Genomic DNA, 17,948 nt, shown 5'->3' with positions numbered 1-17,948 from the left:
CCTAAGTAAAGTCAACACATATCTGCAAGTTCACGAACGCCTTTCGATGTGAAAGCAATTGACAGGTTGCGAGGCGTGAATGCCAACAGGATACCCCCAAGGACTCGTCATTCGAGGATTCGTTTTGCGGGGAGGACGAGGAGGAGGAGTTCACCATCTTATGTTTGTTGGTAAGTTGTTGATGTGGCTATTAATTAATGCGTCATGGAATGACAAGACCGACGCTGGCGAGCAAATTTATGAAGATGTACGTATATATATGTGAGGATATCACATAGTCGGGTGCAGGGCATATAGATGCGATGGGTAAAAGCATATTTATGGATTATGAGGGCATAAATCTCAGTTGGGTTTTATCAGGGCCGAGCCAAAGTCCAGGAGAGCTGAATGATGATGGAATATGCGTATTTTTTTAATTAGCAACATTTCCCCAGATTTATGAGTGTCCTGTGTGTGAGCTATCGTATATATATATATACATTTTCGCACTCTAATGCCCATTGGCTTTTGGGGGTCGGGGGACATTTGGGAATTATCTGCAGACGTGCCAGGTCCAATGATTTATGCATTCGTTTAATTGAGAAGTTCGAAGAGACTTTGATGGCGCAAATCCTCAAAAGCTTTGATTATAATCGCACCTGAGGAAAAAAGTAATTAGAGTCGGCCACATCAATACGGCTGAGCACCGTGGAGGGATGGGGAAAAATGCATGGAAATCGAAATCGAAAAATAAATAATTGAGATGATAATTCCACATAATTAGCAAAATCTCGAGTGATGATTTTCAATTATTATTGGCATTGGAATTGGATGGGATTGAATTGGATTGAGCGCTGAACGTTGAGCATTGAGGGTGGGACTTCTGATTCCATTCACAGGCTTCTGTTTTTTTTTTTTCGTTGGGAAACTTTGGGGACGTCGGTGGCGCATCTTAATTAATTCCTGTTTGATGAAAAACACTTTTACAAATTGATGTAGCCGGGAAAAAAAAGAGGAAAACTTTTACCTGTCGGACGTCATCAGGAGGTGGGGGTGGCAGCCCTCGGGTTCTTGTCAGCTCCAATGACCTCTCACCCCGCCGCACCCGGGGCGAAAACCCCGCTTGAAATCCATTTTGTCAACTTTTTACAACCAACTTCTGCTGCTGCTCCTTCCGACTCCCAGCGAAGTGGATTCAATTTTTTCTCATAATTTGTATGGTGTGTGTGCGGGTGTGTGGGTGGGCACACGCACACATTGAATTCGTCCTTTCAATCAAGGAGTCCTGGCTCCTTGCAACAATCGCACGTCCACATCCGCGTCCAACTGTCAGTCAAGTGGCCGACGCCTTCACCCACACGTCAATCCCACTCCACCGCCCACCACCCACCGCCCACTGCCCCTGCCACGCCCCCCGCCCAGCTGCCTGTCACTTCAGAACTTTCCTTGCGCAGCCCTCATCCTCCCTGAATCCGACACTCGGAGTCCTCCAGTCTACGGGTCTCCGCTCCCATTCCCATTCCCAATCCCAGTCGCAGTCCAACTTGAAGTGCAAGTCGAAGTCAACTCGCCTGAGAGACATTGATTGACTTTCTTAATAGACTTTACGTCTTGTCAAAATTAAGGAAAAGCTTCACTTCGAAGCTCTGCCTTCGCATCCTTTGCGCTAGTTCGTTTTTGACGTCTCCTTCCACTCGAACTCCTTTGACAGATCGAATAAATAGCAACCAGATTAGTAGGCTTAGTTCTATGAGAACCCGTGTTTTTTTACAGGACCTGCATTTTTTATAGAAATATTTGTTAAACAGAAAACTAACTTTTTTATGTCTTCAAACCAATACAATTATTGGGCACCAAGTTTTACGGATAAATACATAACGGTGTGCCAATGGCCTGACCAATTTTATATTTCATTATTTTCTAGTACTCAATTAATATATCCCCATCCCTTTTCTGCTAATATACAAACTAAAGAAAGTTTTTAAAGTAGGATTTTTTGGTAAAATATAATTCAGTAGTTCCCTTTTGAAAAACCTTGAAAAATAAATGTATAGGTTTAAATTTGAACTAAAATAATAAATATAAATATAATAAATATTTGGTATATAATAATAATAAGTTTATCTATTTTATAATCGTTAAGCTATAAGCTTATCAAAAAGGCGGTTTTATATTTTAAACATTATATATCTTGATTCTAGAATGGCTTTTCTTTAAAATTTCGTAGTATTACAAAAAATGTAAACAACTAAACAGTAAACAACTTTTATAATTACATCTTAAACATGAAGTCCGTTGAAAATTTCCACAATAAATTATCCTCCTACTTAAATAGCTTGTCTTTAATGGCATAACATATGAGCTTTAACAACCATGGGATCCTCAAAAAAAGTTCCCATGGCCTCCGCCTAAGTCCTTGCAAGTGGCCCCAATGTTCGATTTCCCACCATGATAGAGCCGCTCTGTAGCCTGCCACATTTGCGAGGAAAAAAAAAGTATATAAATATTATTTATGCGCCTTGTTGGTGGATTTGCGTTTGCATCGACAAATCAAATTATCCGCAGCGTGAGACATTCGTCATGTCTAGAGTTGGACATGGCCAAGGTCTCCTTGGCCGTCTCCGAGTCCCCGAGTCTCCTTGTCCGTCATTCCGAGCCCGAATCGGAATCCGATGCCGTGTCGGCCACAGTCACAGCCATCCGTCATGACCGGTGACGTCGGCGTCCTCGTCGCAGTCATCGTTCAATGCATGAAATCGAGTGCACTGGCATCGGATTTGAACAGTTTGATGGATCAACTTGCGCACGTCCCCGTCATAACTCACAACACTTTTCCCCGACGCCCCGACTCCATCCATCCACATGCACATACCCATACCCATCTAGATCCCCATCCATATCGCCCCGTCATCCGTCCATCTATCCGTCCATGTCCGTCTGGACCAAGGCCTCCTCCATTTGACGTTTGACGTGAGAGCACGTTTGATGGAAGATCTGTCAGGACGGGCATTGAGCCTTGTTCCAATTCGCTTGCAGCTTTAGCCTGTCTGTTTCAATGCTGGCCAATTTGCAAGCTGAATGATTGTCGGTGGCTTTTGTTCTCAGTCCCATGGCATCGTGTCGGCAACGATTTCTTCATTTTTAGATACCCTATGGCCCCTGATTTATTGGCAATTAATAAAATTGAAGTGTCATAATTCACAAGGCGGTCCCTGTAAGCTGTCTACCCAGTTGTAATTGAGTATTATAGGGGGTGATGGTTGGAATGCCCGAATTAAATGTAGATAAGGTTGAAATTAAGTCGAGAAGCGTGAGAAAAGAATGTAACCCTTTGGTATTATGTGGATAACTCTGTCTTTTCAGGACAATAAGTGTACTTTTTTTAAAGTTTGCGTTCCATATGGAACGCTACATAAGTCTTATTTGCTTAGTTATTTATATAGATTATTTAGCTCTGAGCTTTAGACTTCAGCTCATGGTGAATATGTATATATATTGGCAATAATCCCAATATTAAAATGAACAAACTTCAATAAGTGAAAATAAGCCAAGATAAAGTGGTGATAATCGCAATAACAATAATAATAAACTTTAAAATAATTTTAAACATAATTAAAAACAAGAGAACACGATAATAGACGATGGCCTCAACTTGAAGATATCCGTTAATCAGTTTACCAACTTCATAATAAATATACTTCTTACATTTTACCTACCTTACATATTAACATTTTACACTTATCCCTCTTGTTAACTGTCTGTAACGTTACTTTTAAGGGTGTAAAATCATTACTTATGAACTAATGACTCTATTTTAAGCGGAATGAAGTAAAATATATTTTAAGTCCTAATCTTATAGGTTATGACGAGAACATTAGTGATAATTTGATAAAAAACAAGGAAGAACGCTATAGTCGAGTACCTCGACTATCAGATACCCGTTACTCAGCTAAAATGACCAAAGGAAAATGGAGATATGCAGCAAAGCGAGGTTGAAATGCGCCACCTACCGGCGGTAGACAGATTTAAGCGTTGTGGGCGTTAGAGTGGGCGTTGCAAAGTTTTTTTTGGATCAATCGATAGGTATTGACAAGACCAATACATTTCAGTTAAAATTTTTTATCTAGCATGAATATTGTGGGCGCCACAGGCTTGGGCGGTTTGTGGGCGTTAGAGTGGGCGTGGCATATTCGCGTGACAAACTTGCGCTGCGCTCAAGCCTACGGAATCTAAATCTGAATTCCCATTTCTCTATCTTTGATATTTTCCGAGATATCTGCGTTCATATTTACGATTTTTTGAAGTTTGTGGGCGGTTTGTGGGCGTTCAAGTGGGCGTGGCATACTTTTTTTTGGGTCAATCGATAGGTATTGATGAGAACAATACATTTCAATTAAAATTTTTATTCTAGCATGAAAACTGTAGGAGCCTCAGTTTTGGGCGGTTTGTGGGCGTTAGAGTGGGCGTGGCACTCTGCTGAAACAAACTTGCGCTGCGTAAGAAGCTCAGGAATCTGCACGCCTAATCTCAATAGCCTAGCTCTTATAGTTTCCAAGATCTCAGCGTTCATCCGGACGGACAGACAGACGGACAGACGGACAGACGGACAGACGGACATGGCTAGATCGACTCGGCTAGTGATCCCGATCAAGAATATATATACTTTATGGGGTCGAAAACGCTTCCTTCTGCCTGTTACATACTTTCCGACGAATCTAGTATACCCTTTTACTCTACGAGTAACGGGTATAAAAACTAAAGGAGCCACAGATTTGGGCGTTTTATAGGCGTACGAGTGGGATTGGCACTTTGGTAAAACAGAAATTTCTAGAATCTGCATAGCTTTATCCCATACTTGTAGCTTTCATAATTTTCGAGATGACAGCGTTCAGTTCTGTTATCGATAGTTAGCAGCCGGCGTTGCGCATCTCTAGCTCTATCTCTCTATCTTTAGCTCTTCTTCTTCAAAGCCTTAAACACGTTTAACTTAATTTTGTTGGTACGACCAGAATTTAACTAAAATACGCAGTTAAACGACAAGTAAACGAAAAACAATGGACGAGTACTCAGTCGAACGCGTCGAGGGTAAGCGGATGGTGAACGGGCGCAAGGAGTACTACCTGAAGTGGAAGGGTTATCCTCGCAGCGAGAACACGTGGGAGCCGGTGGACCATCTCGACTGCCCTCACCTTATAGCCAACTACGAGGAGTCGCTGAAGATCACCAATAAGGAGGCCACTGTGTGCATTCCCTCCACAACCGACTCCATCCCGGTCCCCAAAGAGCGCAAGAATCTGACTGGCTTTGAGCGCGGTCTGGAGCCATTGAAGATTCTGGGCGCCACCGATGCGTCCGGCCAACTCATGTTCCTGATGAAGTGGAAGGGCTGCGACCACGCGGACCTAGTGTCCGCCAAGCTGGCCAATATTCGCTACCCCCAGAAGGTCATCAAGTTCTACGAGGAGCGTCTCACCTGGTACGATGGCAGCGAGGACGGCCATGGCAACGGCGACTCCGTCAATCTGGCCTCCTTCTCCGGGGGACTGGGCTCTGCCAGAGCCAGTGGCTCCGTCCAGGATACTGCTCCCGACAACGTGAGCAACATCGGTGGCGGCGACGAGGAGGAACCCGAAACTGCCCGTCCCGCCGGCACCATCAACCAGGTGGAAACCGCCAAGCCGGAGGAGAGTTACGGGTTGAACAACGGCCAGCTGGACGCCGTTGACTAGTTCCGGATGGCTGTTCCGGATTTTCCCGCTTGTGTGCATTGCATACACGCCGTCTTAATAAACAAACGATATATACATAGCCTAGACCTCGATTGATTGATCGATTGACTGAAGTTCCAGTGGAGATCCGTTCCTCGCTGGTACATACTTAATCTATAAGCAAGTTGTACGATCAAAATACAAAATACAATTGACCTGGCTTAAATAAAAGGTATAAATACGTAGTTAATAGTATTTATTTAATTACCACTTAAAGCGATTGAGGAAAGCAAAGTAACATTTTTGAGTTCCTAACGCAAGGCAGTGCTATCTTCTTTATTGCTCAAGATCAAATGAATAAACCGCAAGGCAGCAGCCTTCTAAAGGAAAGTGGGTTCCCTTCTGATGGAATACACAAGATTGAGGGGAGGAGAATCCAACTTTGTTACCAACGACGATGATGATGACGATAAGTGCCCCCGATGTCGGGGCCACAGGGCGTATGAGCACTCGGATCGCGATGGAATGGGATGCGTTTTGATTGATTGATGACGAATCGAGCGTCGTAATTCACGTTGAGAGGCAAACAATTTGCGTCTCCTTCAGCGAAGAGGTGGGAAAACGAATCGCTCAGCGGAGTGCCGCTTGTTGCTTGGGAAAATATTCGGAAACGAAAAATGCCTACAAGCTGGGGCACACAAACATACATTCACAATGGGAGGGTCCTTCGATTGTGCCAGACAGAAATGTGGGACTAGGACAAGGCCGCAGCAGAATCAAGGAATTATATGGCAATAGTCTGCCGTGTGGCAAAGGCCACGAACCACCAGCCACCACCCACCGAACACCGCCCCCCTTTCGGCAGGAGACAAAAAGCAACAAAAACCAAGGAGGAGCGGCAAAAAAAGTTGAAGGAAAATTGTTTTTTCCAGCAGTTTGGTTTCGGTTTGGAGTTGAATTTCCTTGCGAGGCACAAAAACCTCCGAATAGCGATTTTTTCACGTTTTCCCCAGCACACACACACACACACACACAGCTGGCAAAGGAGGTGGTTTTGGCCAAAGTGTGCGTGCGTGTGGGCCTTGGCAGCAAGTCGAGCGTCTGCCTGCCGTCTGCTGAAGCTTTTTCTTTTGCCCTGGCCCAGAGTTCAAGTTCCCCAACCCCAAACCCAAAGTACACCCCAACCAACCCACCCACTCCCCCTTTTCCATTCATCGAACCCAATGGCAACTTGTTGATTTTCGTATGAAATTCACATGCAAAAACCAAACCAATTTCGCCCTTCATTGGCGCTCGCCGGTCGGCATTCGCTTTCCTTTTCCCCATTTCCCCCCCTTTTCCACTTTTCCCTTGTTTCGCTGTGTTTGTTTTGCGTGGCTTTTACTCTCGGCTCTTTTTTTCTCCCCACTTTTCCAGCAAACTAGGCTGCTCCGGCAAACGGCCAAAAAGAAATCAATAATCGATTTGGCCCGTAATGCCCGATTTCCCCCTTTATTTCTTTAAAGTCCCCCGAAATTCTTTATTTATTTTGTGCTTTATGGGGTTGTTAAAGAGTTTCAGCGGAGTTTGCTTAAGTCCTTTGTGCTTAGAAATTAAATGGTATATTACTGAGACGTTATTATAAAGGGCATATAGCTCTGACTTTTGCTTTTACTTTAAAGCTATTTATAGGGAGTCTCGATATATATACAAAGTAAATTTTCAATTCATTTGGTTGTAAAAAGTTATAGTAAAGCTAACAAAACTAAAGCTGGCATACGTATTACCACAGGAATATAATTTATATTAGTGGATTATCTTATTTTTCAAAAGATTTTTTGAGTTTTAGATTAAGTATTATAAATCTGTTGTTTTTTTAGGAATTTAATTAAAGATATTAATGTTTATCTAGTTAGATATTGCAGGTTAAATATAATATTTTATTTTTAATAACCTTTAACATTTTATTAAGTTCCTTGAGAAATTCCTTACCTTTTTCTTTGAATCTGACCATAGAAAAGAATAGTACATTGAACGTTAGTATGAACTGTTTGTATAAATCATATAACTCTAACTTCTACTTTGTGTTGATGCTATTTATAGGGAATTTTTAAATATATATAAACTAAAATTCCAATGAATTTTATAATAGATTATAGTTAGGTATACAAAACTAAATACTACTCTACATATTATTATTATTAACAAATACAATCAGTGGGTTATCACATATAAAAAATGATTTTGTGGGCTTTAGCTTAAATTATATAACATGTTTTTATTTAGGGAACTTTAGTATAACTATTTAAATTTCAGTTACTGGATATTGAAGGTTAAATCTAAGGCTATATTAATCTGTTCCCTTAAAGTCTTTTAAAGTCCACTGACTCACTCCGTCTTCTCTTAGATGTTATCCCAATGTGTCATTAGCATTTTGGACGCCAAAATCCTTCAGCTGAAACTCGATCCAACGGCCGAAAGCCACAACCACATGCCACAATTTACTGCTCGTTCATCAATTGTGACAACGGCTCAAGTAATTCCCTCGGACATTTCACGCCAAACTGAACGCAGACGACACCCAATCAAAGAGTTAAAACTCTGCAGAGTAGAGGGCTTAAGAAAATGCAAAAACAAAGGGAAAATAATACCAATTAACAGACATCCAAAAAAAAACGGAGAAAGAGGTTCAAAACGAAGCGCGGAAGCTGGGGTCCAAGGGGAGTCCCCTTCGAACCGCTGACATTTATTAATTTCCGATTAGCGACATGGAATTTATGTGCTACCGAAATTTTGGTAGCCCAGCGATCAGTGTTTAGTGGGCTCGAATTACCTTTCGATTTCGCAGACTCTCCGACTTTCGTCTTCTAATGCCGCCTGACACTTGCTGCCAAGTGTAAACGACGCCACTTCACGGTTCGCTGGCAGAAAGATCTCCTTCCCTTTCCTGATTTATAGCCATTGTATTCATAAATCACGAAAATCTTTCCCTGGCCTGATCTAAATGTGCCTTAAAAGCGCCAATCAAAAGGCAATGCAGAGGAGACGGGGGGCAGGCATGTGGAAACTGGTAATGCTGATCACTTAATCGAACCGCGATCAAGGCGACCACAATACAATTAACCCCAGGGGGCCTTACTGCCACAACAGACCTGCCATAGTTAGCACAACCCACGCATTTCCCTCGAAGCCGTTGCAAGTTGCACTTTGGGTCTTTGGCAAGCAGCCAGGTTGCTTAACGTATAATTGGATTGTCAAAATAGGAAAGAAATCACGACTTTTTTATTGGGGATACAGTAGCTACTCTTTAGAGCATAACTACGTAATACTTTAAAGTGGGTCAGTTTGAGTGGACCCAAGTAATATGGCAATTCGTATGATGAACAACCTTTTTCAATAGTTCTAATTACCATATGAGTCACATGATAAGATTCTTACTCAAGTAATAAATGAAATATTAAGTAAAGCCAGTCAGTTTGTCGAAAGTTGAGAAAAGGTCATTTAACCTTATGACACGGACTTTTTTTTTGCTAACTGATTGTAACTATTTTAAGAAGTCAGGTCAAGTCCTAACCGAACATATTTATTTTTACTAAACGTTGTTAAGCTGTAGACGTCTTTTTCTTAAGATTAAGAATACCTTATAAAATACATCTAGTTACTCAGCTAAAAATCAACCCAGTGTTATAAGTCTTTAATCATATTTTACTGTTTGAAGGTACGGTAACCCGATTATGGTATAATGGTGTACAAACTATAAACCTTTTTATGATAATAGTAGGTATACATAATTTTAAAGAATTAGTAACATCGCCTACATATAAATGGTGAGGATGTCCTACCACCAGACCCCTTGACCTCAGCTATGTTTAGTTTACATTAACCTCAATCTCAGTTGCATTGTGAGGAGTCCTGTCCCCAGTCGCCCTGCATTGTAAATGTCTTCGTTTAGCATTTAATTTTCTGCGGTTATTCGGAGTGGGTGTAGTGGGATAAATTACTCGTACTTCGAATGGGGGAAGGAGTTTTTCCCACAGAGGCAGGACCCAGTGACAGATTGCCTGGAATCCAGTGGGTTGGAGGTGGGATTGGGGGTCAGCTGCTCCTCCTCCTTATCCCACATCGGCTCCTCCTCCGGCCGGTCACAACTCATAATTCATCCGGATAACAACAGTGGAGGTCCTGTTTTCTGTTTGCAGTTTTACTGCTGAAGGGCTGAACCGCCGTTGGTGACGTTTTGACACCATTTTCGGTGCGGCGATGATATGGCATTCATCTTGACAGCCATAACTGCCTCTGATGCCTGCGTGCGAGTGTGTCCTGTGTGGACGAGGATGTGGATGTGAATGTCCTTTGGTGCCCCCAATGATGGCGATGATGATGATGACGATGATTTACTCCGTCCGTCCGAATGTCCGCCCACTGTGCGTGAGTGTGGGTGTTGTGTCGGTGATGCATTTACGTCACTTACTTGAATGTTGCAACGCATTTTCGGTCACCCAAAGCACCAGCACACACGCACAGCACACAGAATGCATGACAAACATACATATACCACCCACTGGGGTGGGCCAGGACATGCAGGCGCGGGACGGAAGAAGATGCAGCCAGAGACTGAAACATGTTGCATCGTTGGCAGCAAAACCAAAAAATGTCCTTGACACTTAATTCACGCTGCATTAATGCGAACTGAAACTGAATGAAGTTGTTCGTTGGCTCCAAACAGGCACAGTGGGACAAAATCAGCTGAATGCCGGAATATAACAATCTATAATGCTTTTAAGGAAATCCTAAATTTGAACTACTTGCATCCCATTTTGATATATTTTGTGTTACATTCCTTAGAAATAACGAGAAAACATTTAAAAACCCTTTTTATTCCAACAAGCTTTTTTATTTTATACCTTAAAACGTTCACCACATAAGATTTTTAAAGGTATCCTAAAAATTTTATCAAAAAGTAATACGAAAGCCTTTTGTTTTATGTGTCTTAACTTACATTTACTCCAATTGTATGGGTTCATTTAAGGACTTGATCAATTTCACCATTCGAGATATGCTAACGCCTTGCTTTCCATTTTTTGGCAATCTTCCTTTCACAACAGTTGTTCGAACTATAATAACTTTGGCAGTACCCATATTAACAAAAGGTAGTAAGAAATAACGTGTTTTTAGTTCCCAATTTAAAAGAATTAGTTATATTACTCCTACAAATTTGAGTTATAAAGCAATGAATATTTTATATAAAAATAGAGTTTTAAACATAATTTCTCATAAATAAAGAAACCATCCAATATTATGCACTGTAGGCCATCTCCTTCACAGACAACCCCGGAAATGGTGTCCTGAAAAGTTTAACCTCGAAAACACTTTCCCGGCCATGATCTCTCCACCTCCCGCACACTCCTCCCCCAAGTGGTTCCCGGACCTAACCCATGTTTTTACAACACTATCCCGACTTCCCCCCACAACTCTTCATAATATCCCCCTCGTCATCATCAGACCAAAGTGAAATGCAGGCAACACATTGCATTCCCATTCCTGGGGACATGCCGAAAAAAGCTCGTAAATTACTGGACAATGTGGAGTGGCGATGGTGATTGGAGATGAAGGAAGATGGGGACAGGGCTGTGGAAACGGGGAACCCATCCTGGCTGGCAAATATAAACATCAACAACAACGGAGCGGCAACAACTAGAACAACAACACTCATCGCTCATGTTGGTGATGATGCATTTTGCGGTCTGTCACACCAAATGCAATTTGACGGAGCTGTGCAAAAACTGTTTTTCGAGCTATCAACCAATTTGGCCACGGCTGCACGCCAGGCCACACAGTGTCCACAGGTCTACGAGTCCGGGACCGGGTTCGGGTCCCCGATTGTCCCATGCAACCATCCATCCTGGATGGCCACCTTCCCCCTACAGTCCACAGTAGACCCCGTCTGAAGCAGTCTCTGAACACAGTATCATGACGGTCGCCCAATCTCTATGCTCAGACAAAAAAATATTTTTTTTTAATTTTATTTTTACTAGTGCGTGAAATGATCGTTAATAACTCAAGTAGTACATTTAACTATTTAACATTTTTTCTATTTTAATTTATATTTATTAATAAAAGCATCAATCTTAATAAGAAAAGCAGACATAGATATACAACGAAATTATTTAACAATAATAATACATTGTTAAAAAAAGCTTTTCTCGATTTTTGAAATAATAACCAATACATATCTTAACAATTTTAAAATTTATTTATACTAATTAATAAAAAAGCATTTATCATAAACAGAAAATAAACAAAAAGATACGACGGAATTTTTTAATAATAATTACACAATTTTAAAAAAAAATTTTTTTAGTTTTCATAAAAAACAACAAATGTAACGTAAAGAATAACCAATTTTTTTCTGTGGTTTTTTTGGATACTGCGTGCCACTGGCTGTTGCTTTTACTGTTACTGTTACTATTGCCACAGCGATGATGCCACTGCAGTTCATACACGCACCCACTACACAATCATCTGCAGGGAAGATTTTTGATAATATTATGCATGTGTATTTTAGTATAGTCAAGTAATTTACATTGAATAAAGTATTTTTGTTTTTATTCTGGGTACTTTTTATCTGGCTATAAGCTATTACTTAATTTCTAAGGTTTAGTATCTTGCGTCCTTTCCCTAATAAATTATAATATTTAGTTATTTTAATATAAGGTTAATAACTAGCTTTATAAAAAGCCTTAAAAAAATTAAACAAATAATTTTTAGAAAAAAAAAACTATTAAAAGAATTAATATGAAGTAGAATTTTACTAAATCTTAGCCAAGGGTGTGTGCTTTTCGCCTAGTTAGCCATTCTGCAGAATTTTTTCAGCAAGAGGCCTGCCCCCACTTGGTTAGTTGTCCTTTTTGGTGTTTATGTATTTCAGTTTTTTTTCCTTCGTATATGAGTCTCCTGTAATATTTTTTGTGTGTGTGCCTTAGTGCGTCCGTGTGGCCGGGATGATGTCCTGGTTTTGTCCTGGGCTGAGTGTGTTTATGTTGGCGGATTCATGTCGTCACTGCGTGAAATGTGTGTGGCAGATGAGGGGATGGAGTCCCCATGCCACATCAAAAGCTCGGTGCTGGCTAGTTTTGAAATTTATGTAGCGCTGGTGAGTTGGTTTTATTTTCCTCGCCTTTTTTGTGGCCGTTGTTGTTTGTTATCTGTGTAGCTGGAGCAGCATCACGACCATTAACTGCCATTGTCCAGTGTATAGTGTCCAGTGTTCAGCGTCCAGCTCCACATGTCACAGACAAGTCGAGCACTCCACCGTCGGATGGTCGTAAATGTCAGAAGCGCGTGTAAATGTCTTCAGCTGCAATTATTTGGCCTCCTTTTAGTGCTTCTGTCCATTTTTCGGGCCGATTTGCTAGCCAGAAAATTTGTTGTGCATCCCAGGCTCATAAATCATTAATTGCAATTAAAGGGGGACTTTGGGTTCTTTCACCAGTATTGTACAAATTACAATAAAGTGGATTTATTTTTCAAGGTAAGCACATACCTACCCATGCACATCAGTCAAAGATTTTGCTTTTAGCTGACTCAGTCCACTTTGTAACAGCGATTCTGCTTCGTGTCCGGCATCAATTTATTGCCGATCATCATGCGACGCGAAAAGTGGATAAATACGGTAGATATAAGAAGGATATGGGGAACGGGATGTGGATACGAAAGGCGATGTATCAAACAAATCTTGTCGTGTCAAAATATTGACGTCCACCTGATACACTATGAAAAGCTCTGGGAAACTAAGAAAAGAACTTTAATGATTTAAATAGCAAAAGGTATTTTTATATTTCATAAAACATTCCTAAAGATGCAGTAGAAATTCATTGCAACTTGATTAGGGGGAGGATTCCTAAAAATATGCGTTGAAAAGTTTCGCAAACGATCGATTCAGTTAACCGGAAAATGGCAGGTGAACATTTAATTTCTTTCAATACAGTCAGCCATCAAAAAAGCGAAAATTGAATCTGATTTGTTTGGCCATTTAGCATTGTAGCATCTTGGTACTCTTTATTAAGCCGGCTGTCCGCAACAGACCTTGGTGGGCTATCATTTGGCAAGGATTACCCAAAATACTTTGGCCTCTGAACAGATGGATAGACATATACAGAGCGAGAGAGAGAGAGAGAGACCCTGGGATGCGGCTTTTGGGCTCGTAATACCAAACGGAAACGTTACTTTTTTCTGGGGGAAATTATCCAATTTTGTTCACTTGATTGACTGCACTTTTGATGCCGCTGCCAAGGCCACAAAACCTCAATGCAGATGCAGCACTCCCACTGCCAATCCACAGCACTCCCCATTCCGTCCGTTGCCCATTTGGTCTTCGGTACATGTGGCCAGCACCTCGTCCAGTTTCCTCGTCCAGAGTCCCTTAATGGACTTTCGCAATCAGCTGTCAATGCCTCGCCCAGCATCGCCTCGGTTATTTATTTTTGCCTCAGTGCGAAGTGTCACCGACTTTGCAGCGATTCCATCAATCAATCGCTTCGAATTATAAATAACCAAAACCTCCTCGGGGCCGCCGTCCGATTGCCAGATTGTGCGAGTGCACTGAGAGAAATACTACGCGGACTCCAGAACTCATTAAATGTCTTTATTGAGACATCCTTGATAATTATCCAGCAAATGATTTTTTTTAAAGATTTTTAATAGTTTTGTGCAATTATTATACTGTACTATACTATACTATTATACTGTAATGTATCCATTGTTATTTTCTACGATTTTTATAGCATTTTCTGTTTTTACGATATTAACATTCTTCTCAGATCGTTCTATATTTTTTGAAAGCTAATGCAATAATATTTATAGAAATCGAAAGATACAAAGAAATATATTATTTCTTATTGTTGATAAAATAAGTTTAGCAATAAGTACCAAATCTTAATAAACAAAGGGCATAGTTGAACAAGCCTGAGAAAACTTGCCAGGATATTTAGAATAATATCCGTTAATCACTAATCTTTTACAACATGGTGTTGCACATGTATACCATATATGGATACTTATATTCAACGATCACTACAGTAAAATTAGCTTTCAAAATTTCAAATCTCTTTTATTCTAGCCTGATTTTGAATATAACTAGATAGTATATATTTTTGCTAATTTTTTGTTTATTATTTTAACATTTTTTTCTCACTGTAGAAGAGTGATTGGCTGAACCGGGGCGTGCTTGTCCGGCAGCAGCGAGATGGTGACGATTTTGAAAAATTGCCAATCAAAGGAAAACCGCAAGAGTTCCAAGTCACGTTGCAGTTGACATCGCAGCACTTCGGGCCGTGTGCCAAAAACAAAAGAAATTCCTTTCTGATTTGGCCATTTTTGATTTCTCTGGCTGGCTGTCCTTCATCGTTTCTGATTCTGACGAATTACTCACAGACACTCAAATGTCGCCGACAATATGGCAAATTGATTTCGGGGTGTCCCATTAATTGCTTCAATTGTTGACGGACAATTCGATTCCATTGTGCACATCATTCGCCATTAAATGTGCAAATCTTTTCCACGTTCGAAACTATTTGCTTAGGCCAATATTTATCTTTGTTAGACATGGTTTGGTTTTCATGTGGAATTTCCAGATGGAATTTGTGTGAGGACTTGAAGATTTAAGGGGTTGTGCGTTGCTATTAGTGGTAAAAAGGAAAGGTAATTAAATATTGAAAATCCCATCTCTAAAAATCCATGGGTTGGCTGGAATTAAAATCCATCTCAACACACTTTCTCTTGTCCCATCAAGTGCATCGCATCCATCAATATCCAGCCCTACTTTGCCAACAAGCCTGATGAATGTGCCTCATCGATGGCCTCATCGCCGAGTGTATCGCATGTCTAATGATGAGAAAACAATAACAATATAACCCAAGTATCTTGAAGATATCATTGCGCATTGGCACTTGCTCATTTATCGCTTACATGAAACTTGTACTGTGTGCAGACAAATTTTTAAGTGTCTCGATAATGTCAATATCATCGTTCGACATGGGAAGAGGGACTGACTGGATATTGATTCCAATTCCAATACCAATTCCATCGAACTGTGCCGGATTTCACCGGATTGACAGCCATCAGGCAGCATGGAAAAAATCGAAATCAAAAATCCGCGCAAACAACAATCGAATGCATTCGCACTCGAGATTGAATTCGAGATTTTGATCGAGTTCAAGATGTAAAGCTGTACCTACACGGGAAAAAACTTATATTTCTATATACTTTCTAATGGATTTTTTGACATTTTAAATCTCCAGTTTTACTATATTACTGCAAAGAGAAATGTAAGTTTTCAGGTACCTTTTGTTGTACCAAATGTTTAAATAAGGGTAGACAAATATTAAGTACGCTCTAGTTTTTTTCTCTGCAGCCCCATAGTCACTCAGCCCAACTCGATGCCATCAATGTCATTATCAATATCAACAACATGATTGGACACAAAACTGAACACTGAATACTGAAAACGAATCGAAAACGCAGGCTCCTTGGGGCAATGAATATGAGTCGAATCGATCTCTCGATCATCGTCGTTTACAATGTGTAAACACAGACGCACTAACTGCACTCAATCAAAAATTTGATTATTTTGATATGCACGGTGCTTGAGACCCCGAACCCGCAGCCTCCCCCATTGATAATTTCAGTTGGATCGGCAGAGGCAGTATAAACACACGCACTGCCCCAAGTACCGAGTACCAAGTACCAAGGGCCTAAACGTATACCTATACCTATACCTATAATAACAAACGGGCCTAGAAGCGCAGCAAAACAGTCTCGGCCAAGATTGCAGCTGCCTCGGAATCGACTTCCAACTCAACCTCAACTCGGCATCGCATCGCATCGGCATCTGCATCTCAATCTGCTTGTCAGCGTATCCATATCCATGATATTCGTGGAAATTCCACTTGAGCGCCTCAATTGTAAGAGAATACGAATTTAATTGCAGAAAACAAACATAGAGAAGAGCGCTGGACCGCAGGATCCGAGGAATGGGATGCGTAAATAAAGGGGTAACGATAATATTGAAAGATTATGCTGTAAGGTGTGAAAAATCATCGTTCATTACGTCTTGTAGTTAGGAATGCCATTAGAGAAATGTTATATTAGAAAAGAACCAATAATCAGGATGATATTTTACGGTCAAAGAACAATATATTTGGCGTAGATTCAGTTACTTTTTTCAAAAATAAATAATTATTTTTTTATATAATTTTATAAACATATTTTAGTAAATAAAATTAGAACGATAGACACACTTTCATCAACGACCTAAATTTCTTTTGTCACAATTCTTTTACCATGAACGCATGGAACAAAACTCAGAGAACGAAAAAGCTCATTAACCTTTATTTGTGTACTTAACTATTCGTGCACTCGATTCACATTTTGATCCAAGAAAGCCATGAATATAATAAGATATAGGTAAAGAAACAAACGAAACCAAACCTCTCGAGATCGAAATGTGAACCGTATCGATCCGAATGCCTATGATCTGTCATATATGTGCGCCATTGTGCGAGTTGAACTCGATTCCACAGCCACTCAAGACTCGATTCGAGTCGAGTTCGGGTTTGACATGTTTGATTTCTGGCTGTGATTGATTGATTGCTGCGACTGGCTTTTACTTGGGCATGTTTCTGAAGTAATGATTGTCGATTTTGCGCAGACCGCGAGACACAAGAATTCTCCTCTGGATTGGTTCCCACAAATAATGACATGGCGACTTTGGCGAAACGGACAAGATTGAAGGGGCCTCGTCGGCGGATCGGTAACTCTGATTGACAACTTTACTGATCTCAGCTGGGATCTGGTATATGGTATTTGGTATCTGGTCCCTGGGATAGGGAATGAGGAATGGGGACCGCTGTGGAATTGAAGTGCGTGCGTGACTCTGTTGCAACTTGCAACCAGGTGAAATGCAACCCAAATATTCCTGCAACAGCATCGCTGGGACTAATCAACAATGCATCGATACGGAAAATGGAAGCTTTCAGCTACGGTTTCAGTTTCGATCCATTCAGCACTGGAAAAAATATTGTCATCTTTATAAAAACTTAAGTTACAAGTCTTCTAAATTAATTTACATTTTATTTGTGAACTGTAAGTGTCTAAATCATCGAACTCATAGAATATATTTAATGGAGAACATTTTCCTGAAAAACAAATATCAGTTTCGTTCAGTGGGCATTACTGTGTTGCTGTTCCTGTGAACTGCCGTCACCATCGCTCGCCGATATCTGT

General features: G+C 40.7%; 1 protein-coding gene and 1 long non-coding RNA gene across 2 annotated transcripts; one reads left to right on the top strand and one right to left on the bottom strand.

The window, feature by feature from the left end:
* Positions 1-4,923: 4,923 nt before the first annotated feature.
* Positions 4,924-5,904, top strand: LOC119547033 (chromobox protein homolog 3-like). Its single transcript, XM_037853707.1, has one exon. It carries the CDS (start codon positions 5,034-5,036, stop codon positions 5,706-5,708), a length of 675 nt encoding a protein of 224 aa, XP_037709635.1. The 5' UTR covers positions 4,924-5,033; the 3' UTR covers positions 5,709-5,904.
* Positions 5,905-9,473: 3,569 nt separating this feature from the next.
* LOC119547034 lies at positions 9,474-10,878 on the bottom strand. The gene is made up of 3 exons (XR_005219208.1): positions 10,666-10,878; positions 10,571-10,607; positions 9,474-10,506 (listed from the first exon to the last, which is right to left on the bottom strand). It is a non-coding gene; the product is annotated as an uncharacterized LOC119547034 (long non-coding RNA).
* Between the last annotated feature and the right edge of the window lie 7,070 nt (positions 10,879-17,948).

The sequence above is a fragment of the Drosophila subpulchrella genome, chromosome 2L (genome assembly GCF_014743375.2).
Source record: "Drosophila subpulchrella strain 33 F10 #4 breed RU33 chromosome 2L, RU_Dsub_v1.1 Primary Assembly, whole genome shotgun sequence".
NCBI lineage: Eukaryota > Metazoa > Arthropoda > Insecta > Diptera > Drosophilidae > Drosophila > Drosophila subpulchrella.
This window is presented reverse-complemented; position numbering and strand designations above follow the sequence as displayed.